The 8571-nt window shown below is 51.5% G+C and overlaps 1 protein-coding gene across 1 annotated transcript; it reads left to right on the top strand.

Annotated features, from left to right (window-relative positions):
* Positions 1 to 1939: 1939 nt before the first annotated feature.
* pnisr (PNN-interacting serine/arginine-rich protein) lies at positions 1940 to 8473 on the top strand. Its single transcript, XM_049024213.1, has 12 exons — positions 1940 to 2067; positions 2618 to 2707; positions 3134 to 3313; positions 3801 to 4021; positions 4145 to 4301; positions 4391 to 4584; positions 4691 to 4834; positions 4947 to 5046; positions 5516 to 5569; positions 5925 to 6113; positions 6459 to 7494; positions 7964 to 8473. Exons 2-12 carry the CDS (start codon positions 2620 to 2622, stop codon positions 7992 to 7994), a joined length of 2394 nt encoding a protein of 797 aa, XP_048880170.1. The 5' UTR covers positions 1940 to 2067; positions 2618 to 2619; the 3' UTR covers positions 7995 to 8473.
* Positions 8474 to 8571: the final 98 nt, after the last annotated feature.

Here is an 8571-nt window from a genome sequence, read left to right as displayed (position 1 = left end):
ACCGTCAGAACAATCTCATGCACTGCCACACACATTAAACTCCGCTAATGGTCCAGCATGGTGTCAGGCAATGGCGGAATCTTTCAGACGTCTATAAAGCCAGCGTGCCAAGCGATGTTTTTTTCAAAGGTTAAAGATGATCTGTTATGCACGGCCTGCTTGTCTTGATGAAACGTGGGCCCCGGGGCCATTGCGCATACCCGGTCCAATCTTAGCGTCTCCCCCTGGATGCTGCGGCAGTGGTCTGTTAGGACACACTTTCCACTCGGCAATGGGTCCCGCTCAAAGTCTACCTGCAGAGCAGTTACCGGGACCGTCCTCTCAAGGCTAAGCCTACGAAGGATGAGCTCCTTAAGAAAAGTGTCGGATTTTTCCTGAAACCAGTTCTGGAGACAGCTGAGGTTTGTAGTGTAATAAACAAGAGGAGAAATATGAAACAAAGGAAAATGAAAAGAGCTCTCGGATTGTGAAAAGTGTATAAGACTGTTTCGGTGTCTCAACCAGTCTAGAGCATTCCACATGAATAAGGTGTTTTACCTTTTTCAATCCAGAACACATTCCAATGTTTTCGCAAAAGACAAGTCCTCACAAACCAGCTGGTGCCATATGAAACCAGTCAGTCCAGGTTGAAAGTCACAAAGTGTAGGAACAGGAGCACCAGCAGCTCTGCTGAGATTCTCAGATCTGCCCATAATGTGTGGTGTCTATTTCATAGCCTGGCAAGGGCTCTTAGCCTGGAGCTTGGTGGGTCAAGTCACGGTAGGGGCTGTGCTGTGATACTCTTCATCGATATCTCCAAATCTGTTCTTCTGGGACCCACAGTTGGTTCATATTTTTGCTCCCTCTGAGCTCCCTGCCAGACAGTCCACATTTTTGCTCCTGGGAAGGAGCAAAAACATGGACTGTGTGGGTCCCTGAGGACTGGATTGGGAAACTTGACCAAAGCTATTTTGGTAGAACAACCTTAAAATTGCCAACCCTAAAACAGCAACTCTTTCTTTTTTATTATGGTTCAGACCACCATTTCTACTAAGTACAGGCGGGGGCATACCTTGAAATTCTGGGCGCCACAAAATGTCACCTAAACCCCTCCCCTCCTTTATGGTTGCCATTTTTAATCAAAATAAATACAGGTCCCTCACAATTTGCCCAAGGTTATAGGGTGTTATTTTCCGTATTCAGGGATCCCTGCTGGCCCCCTGAATCGGCAAGGGAATCCAAAGCCCCTCTGATGCCCCTGAGTAGAGGCAATTTTTCGTCACATCTAGGGCACACATGAGCACAGGAGGTGACACGTTTTAACTTACATGCAGCTATCATGCAACCATGGAAACATGTCACTCCATAAAGCATGCAAAGTGAAGAAACAAAGAGCAAGGATTTCCATCAGTGGAATGTAGATGGCTAATTGTAATGACACTAAGAAATTCCTGCAGTTCAAACAGACAGTGATGCCTTCTCCAGATTTCCTAACACTGACAGAAAGGCTAGTCTCTAAGGACAATTCTCAGTCATTTCTTGGGTTTCACCCAACTTTAATTACTGTGAGTGTCTATGTCAGTAGTCACCTGACTTCTCTGTCATCTGATGCAGGTGTGATGAAAATGGCTTTCCAAAGTGTCATGCTCATAGTTGCAAGGGTTTATTCATGTGGCAAAATACCAGTTATTAACTATTAAAGAGCCTGCCAAATCCCTTAATTTGGTTGCCAGCTGTTTATCTCCCCGTTTACTGAAATTCACTATTCTGCATTTACCTTTTGGTTCATGCACAGAATGCCTATTTGGTAATGGGTGAATTTTGCGTTAAAGTTACACTTGCAAGAGTCTGGTGGTTAAAACTGCGGCTATTGAAAGGAAAACGTTTATCTAGAAAGACACTACATTGCGCACTGGACCCAATAGGCGCAAAAGCTTGTACCTGACTTACGTGTCCCAAGTCGGGCACATAATCGTACAGAGGGAGATGTCCCATTTTATTCGGTTCCGGTCTGTTGTCTTAGTGCTTCCGGGTTGTCGCTTTTGCCGCCATCTTGTCTGCGACGCGGAGAAGAAGCGGCTTCAGGAGGTAGGTGTTCGTTGTGTTTCATATCGGATTCAGCTATCAGTCGTACGCCTTGTGATCAGGTTGGGTTTTTTTCAGAGAAGTTTTAAAGCATTTTTATCCGGATCTTTTGACTTCTGTGCGGGTGTGAGTGACAGCAAACCCGCAGGCTCTATTCCGTGCGCTAGCAGGGCCTATGCTAACTGGAGGTGGGGACCGGGCTAGTCGGAGAATGTAACTAATCCTCTCAATCGCACATACGACCTTTAACGTGGTTAACAGCGATCGCCGTGGCTTAACTCGCCTAATTAGCTGGTGTGTAGCGCCGTTATCTGGACGGGCGGGTAAAACACACGGCAGCTATATGAGGAGCGGTAACCACAGCGAGCTACGTCGCTAAACAACATATTTTTAATACCGTAGAAGAAATACTATGTGACGGAGGAATTGAAGATTGGCTGTCAGGCCACCAGAAATAAATGGTGTCGCGTAGAGAAGTAGGATGGTCTGAGGGTGAGATGATCTGAAGATCTGTCGGTAAGATGTTTTGATGATCTGATGGTCTTCCATGCAGAAATGTGGGATCAGGGTGGCCAGCCCTGGCCACAGTGGCCTTTGAGCCAGCAGCAGTGGATGCAGTCCTTCCAGCACCAGCAGGACCCAGGTAAGTATCCACTACATCTGCATGTCTCATTGGGTATTCAGAAAAATGAGGCATGTGCTGTAGGGACCTGCCTCATCATAAGGTCCAGATACCAACCACTGCTCCCAAATCTGCCAGAATATTACCATCTAATTTTTTTTACGGAGAAGCCAGTTTGCACTAACAACACTGCACTAACACGGTTGGGTATTAAAAAAAATGACGTAAATCCTAAATTACCTGGCGCAAGTAATTCAAAGCAAAGCAAGCTGTGGGAACGTTACAAATATACAAAAGATTATCATTAAAAACTTGAATGTTGTGGCAGTGGTAGAGCACTAATGCTTACTGTAGGAGTTCCTGGGGTTGAAACAATATGTAATATGGTAGAAATAATTATAGGGAGATAATGGGACTTCTGAGTGATGGACTCTGTCTTTGCTCCAGGCCAGGTGGACTGGGCAGCCCTAGCACAAGCCTGGATAGCGCAGAAGGAGTCAGCGGGGCCCCCCGTGGAGCAGCCGAGCCAACAGCCCAACGGGCAGGACATCCAGTCCCTGGAACCGGCCCCGAACAGCCATGGCTCCTTCCAGGGCGACGCAGCCTTCAACCGAATGTGGCAGCCAGGTTTGCTCTCTCGCTATTAGTGCCTTGGGACCTGAAGGGCTCACTGGTGTTAGCTGGTGATCTGTAAGCGTTCTGGGCCGGCTATGTGGCACGGAACTTTGCAGGGCGACTCCAGGGTCATTTTATAGTTTGCAGGATGATTATGTATTCGTGCTTTTGCGCTTGCATTTAGTATTTTTGTTTTTTAGTTCTTTGAAATGGCATTATGGTGTAGATAATGCCATAGATTGAGATAATTGTCCTTTAAATAAAAATCTTTAATTAAATGTGTTTGAAAATAATACAAGCCGTAAAACGTCAGTAAATCACAATGACACTTTTTGTAGCCCTAATGCTGGTACGTTCTGCTAAGTGTCAGGTATCTTAGAACTCCTAACTCCTTCAGAGATGATCTGATCTGCTGTTGATACAATAAAACATGGCAAACATATTATTTTAAGACCAGAAAGAATACAACCTATCAGTGATGAGCTGCCCCCCCCCCCAGATTGGAATATGCATGGCCCTCCCCCAGAGCAGGCATGGCTCCCCCAGGGCCCAGGGCCCATGGACGTGGTCACCCCCTCGGAGGACAGCAACAGCCAGGACAGCCTCGAGTTTGCGCCAGATTCCCACCAGGGGGCGTTCCCACAGAACAGCCATGGTTTCGGGGGCCAGACAGACAGCTTTTCCATGACGCCCATGCCTGTCAACCAGTTTGACTATCAGGTACGCAGTATGTGATGGGCCTGGAGGTGGTGGATTTATGGGGGTGGGGGTCCTGCCTGTCGAAGGAATGGTGGCATCCATCCGTGGGGTTATTCAGTTGGGTGACTCTTCCTCTTCCGCCAGCATGGGGCTGCTGCCTTCGGCCCCCCTTCTACAGGGTTTCCTCCTCCATACTGGCAGCAAGGGCCTCCCCAGAATCGACGGGACCGGCCCCCAGGATTCAGGGAGCGCCAGAGGTCCCCTCTCCAGATGCCCAACAAGCAGGAGCCCCCAGCCTTGGGTGAGTGTGGCGGTGACCCTCGGCCGCACGCATCCAGCTCTCTCTCCTCGCGCGATCGGGACTGACAGTGTGCTGACTCCGGTCCTCAGACGCAGTGAAGCGTCGGATCCTCCCCGCCTGGATCCGCGAGGGTCTGGAGAAGATGGACCGTGAGAAACAGAAAAGGCTGGAGAAGGAGAGGATGGAGAAGCAGCGGGCGGAGATGGCGAGAGAACAGAAGAAGGAGGAGGACGCAGCAGATGAGGAAGGCGATGGCCCTAGGCTTCCACGCAAGAGCAAGTTTGTAAGTGGAGTGAGACAAGGAGCCATGAGTCACTGGGGGGGGGGGTCCAATACCAGCGTGGATTCCCCTTTTACTTTGGGTAACTCCCTGAGTCTTATCTGTGCAGGACAGTGACGAGGAAGAGGAGGAGGGGGGTGAAGAAGAGCAGGCCCCCACCAGAAATCCAGAGCTCGTAAGGAGCAGTCCGTCCCCATCCCACGAGGACCAGAGTGAACCGGAGATGACGGAGGAGGAGAGAGAGTACCAGCTGGTTTGTTGGTCATGTGATCGGAATCTGCATGCTGATTCTCCTGCCTGTTGTGGTGCCGCGTTCTCTCCCGAGACGGACGAGGTTTACAGTATTCCTTTCATGTTTCTCGCAGATACTTCTGACAAAGACTTTGCTGACGGAAGTGTTGCTGGAAGTGACCACTGAGGAAATCTACCAGGTGGCCCGGGATGCTCATCGCAAGGCTACCAAAGGTAAGAGCCCCCTGCTGCTGTCCATGTGAGCCTGGCCAGGCGCCCTGACATGTAGCATGCAGTCGAAATGGACACAGTCTTCTGAGCTACCAATCAGCGAGGTGCCTGTGTGTTTTAGCCATTCCAGCTAACGTAAAACGACAGGTTCAGAGGAGCAAAAGGGGGAGGAGCCAGCGGCGAAGGCCTGGCGTAAAAATGAGCCCTCCACTGACCTCGACGTGCCCTGTAGAAATACCCCCCCCAGTGACTCTTGGACAAAAACAAAAGTGCATTACGACAGTGGTGCGCCCTCTGCTGGGCAGACAGTGATTTGCATGTCAAAAGAGGACTGTGTTGCTAATTGTCTCTTCTCTCCTTTGCAAGGCAGCTCTGAATAGCCCGTTGTATCTGTGCCCCCCTTCTCTGTAGAGTCTTGCCTTTGAAATGGTGGCTATATGTTTTAACATGTTGTTCCTGTTGTGAATGAAAGCGCCTGCCAAACAGATCGCACAGTCAAGTGCACTGGCTTCTCTGACCGGCCTCGGTGAGTGGGTCCTCGTCCGGAGGGGTGGGGCGGGGGGAGGGGAGTGGGCGGCGTTCGTTCGGTCGGATCGGGGCAATGGGCAATGTTTCAAATGCAGCGGTAGAATACCACACAGACGTTAATGAGACGGGCCAAGATGCCACAGCGTGATGTTGGGTGCGGGGTTCAGTAGACGCGTGTTCAGACATTCCTACGCATGCTGTCTCTGCGAGCTCAGCCACCTGCAGACAGGGTCTCAGAGAGAGGTGTGTGTATGTGTGTGTGTGTGTGTAAGAGAGAGTGTGTTAGAGAGGGAGTGAGAGAGGGTGTATCCTGGCACTGCCCGCTATAAAGGGTCTGGCGTTTGTTGCCGCAGGGGGTCTGGGTGAGTACGGCTCGGACGAGAGCGACGGCGAGCACAGCACCAAGGCTTCGGACTCCTCTGACACAGACGAGGAGGAGTTACGGCACCGCATCCGTCAGAAGCAAGACGCCTTCCGGCGCCAGGAGAGGGCGCTGCAGCTGCAAGAGGAGAGGCGAGCGACTGAGGGCCCGCTTGCCCCAGGTGCGTCTCTGCAGAATCTCTACAGTTCTAGTAGGAGTGAGTTATTGTAGTATAGCGGTGGTTCTCCAACTATGGTACGTGAACGCCCTCTAGTGGTTGGTGGAGGGATTTTGTATTTCATTGGCGATCATAATTGTGGGAAGCGGTGTAAAGCGACGAGGAACCGCTGAAGAACAGGAATAGAACTGTGTCTTACTAGTGTTTTACGGTTGCTGCTCCTCACTGAATGCAATCGCGTCATAGACAAACTGCGGAAACTTTTACCGAGTTTAGCAAATGCTATGTGACAGTGTCTACAGGCTTGGGCATTAATGATTGTTATCTTTGCTACCCCCCCCCCCCCAGATGACCCAGCACTGGATAGGGTGGGCCGAGAGCAGGCACAGTCGGAGAGCTTAGATAGAGCAGCAGTCAGGGAGGCGGAGCCTGTCAGGGAGGCGGAGAGACGCAAGCCCCGTCCTGAGCAGGAGTCTAGTGAGGTCAGGCGGGCGGCGCCAGTGAGGGAGCAGGCGGGGCGTGGCGGGGTGAGCGGCAGCGCCTCCCCCAGCGACGCTCACAGCAGCACCTCGCACTCCAGCTCCAGTAGCTCCAGTAGCCGTTCCTCCTCCTCCTCCTCCTCCTCTTCCTCTCGCAGTTCATCCCGCTCCTCCTCCCCAAGGAGGAAGAGGCGGCGCAGCCCCTCACCCTCCCGGCGGACGCGGCCACGCAGCCGCAGTCCGCGCAGACGCCCCAGCGAACGGGAAAAGGGCCGGGAGAGGAGGCGGGGCAGTAGAAACCGCAGTGCCGAGCGCTCCGGCCGCCGGGGGAACCGCAGCCGCTCCCGGGAGAGGAGGCCCAGCAGGGGGCGCAAGAGTAGGTCCAGGGAGAGGGCGAAAGGCAGCCGCAGTCGCAGCGAGGACCGGCGGCAGAGCCGGGAGCGCAGACGCAGCCGAAGTCGCAGCCGGCGCAAGCAGAAAGAGTCAAGCAAAGACAGGGACAAGAGGAGGGAGAGGAGCCGGAGTGGAGAGAAGGAGAAAAAGAAAAAGGAAAAGGATGTAGATAAGAAAGAGAGGTCCAAGCAGAGGGCGAAGGAGAAGGAGAGCGTAGTGCAGGAGGGCAGCAACGGCAGGGCTAAGCGCAGGAGAGAGAGCGAGCACACGGACTCCCACAATGAGGCCTCCGGCAGGCCCGCCCGCTCGGACAAGAGCGGCAAGAAAGGCCCCAGCAAAAGTAGCAGGAAGTACTCGGACTCTGAGTCCAGCAGGAGCAGGTCACCCTCTCCTGAGGTTAGCAAGGAAAAGAAATCTAAAAAGTCCAAACGCAGTCGCTCAAGGTCAACGGAAAAGTCGCACAAGTCTGGTAAGAAGGCGAGCCACAAACACAAGTCTAAGTCGCCATCAAGGTAGTATTCAGTTCTCTTTACTTACTCCTTTTCACTGTCCCTGTTCATGTTGTTGTGCTGTAATATCCCGCATATGTTTGCTTACTGTTAATGGGGCAGAAGCCATGTCGGTCGTTATGATCGCGCCAGCTGACTGTGCTGTGCTCTCCCTGACGCTGCGGTCAGGCCTCGCCACAGGAGGCGCTGTCCTTTTGCACACTACCTCACAAGGCGATTGGTGCGTTAGTGCGTAAAGAGAGGGCACAGCGTATTCTTCCTGAAAAGAAAGTGTGCATGTCGACCCGTCTCCTTCCGCAGGATACTGCCCTTGCAGCCTGTGGGTGACGGTTCCGCTCTGTCATATGGTGTGATGCCGTTTTTTGGCTGGAGGGAGGGGATGGTCTTGGGGCTGTCTGTCAGTGACTGTGCTTATGCTGATTGGCCGGCGGAAGCGTCATCCTGACGCCTTTTCCCTCCACCTCTCTTGCAGGTCAAACTCTCCCGCCCGCCGCTGGCGCTGAGGATCCTGATATGTGTACTTATTTTAAAATTCCATGAGTTTTAAAGGCTTGTCTCATTATAGAGGCAACAGTGTAGGTGACTCTCCCGTGACCCCCACCCCTGTAAATATCTCATTTTTAATTCCTGTCTGCAGTGCAACACTCCCTCCAAAGCCTGATCACATCTGAGGACTTAGTCAGTAGAGCATCCAAGTTGTAACGTTTTATCACAAAAGGAAAAAAAAAATCACACTGTAAATTGTCCAATAAAGCGAATGATTGTTGGTTTGGCTGTTGTGACTGTCCCTTTTTGTTCTGAAGCATTTAAAAGTAACTCCCCAGCTCCCCCTAGAGGCCTGGCTGCCCTTCCTACCTGTTAGCTAGTTAGGGTTTTTTTTTAAGGAAAAAAAAACATGTTTTTTAAGGTGAATGTGGGCTGTCAGCACATGCTGTGATACACTGTAAAGTCTGTACAACTTCTAATAAAATATCGATCTGAATGGTGTGCTTGCTTGGCTTTTCTTGTATGTTTGACACAGTCCGTACAATACAGATGAAAGTAGGATGATATTTCAGTGTAAGTTAACCTGAATGGTTG

Source organism: Brienomyrus brachyistius, chromosome 9, assembly GCF_023856365.1.
Source record: "Brienomyrus brachyistius isolate T26 chromosome 9, BBRACH_0.4, whole genome shotgun sequence".
Classification (NCBI taxonomy): Eukaryota; Metazoa; Chordata; class Actinopteri; order Osteoglossiformes; family Mormyridae; genus Brienomyrus; species Brienomyrus brachyistius.
This window is presented reverse-complemented; position numbering and strand designations above follow the sequence as displayed.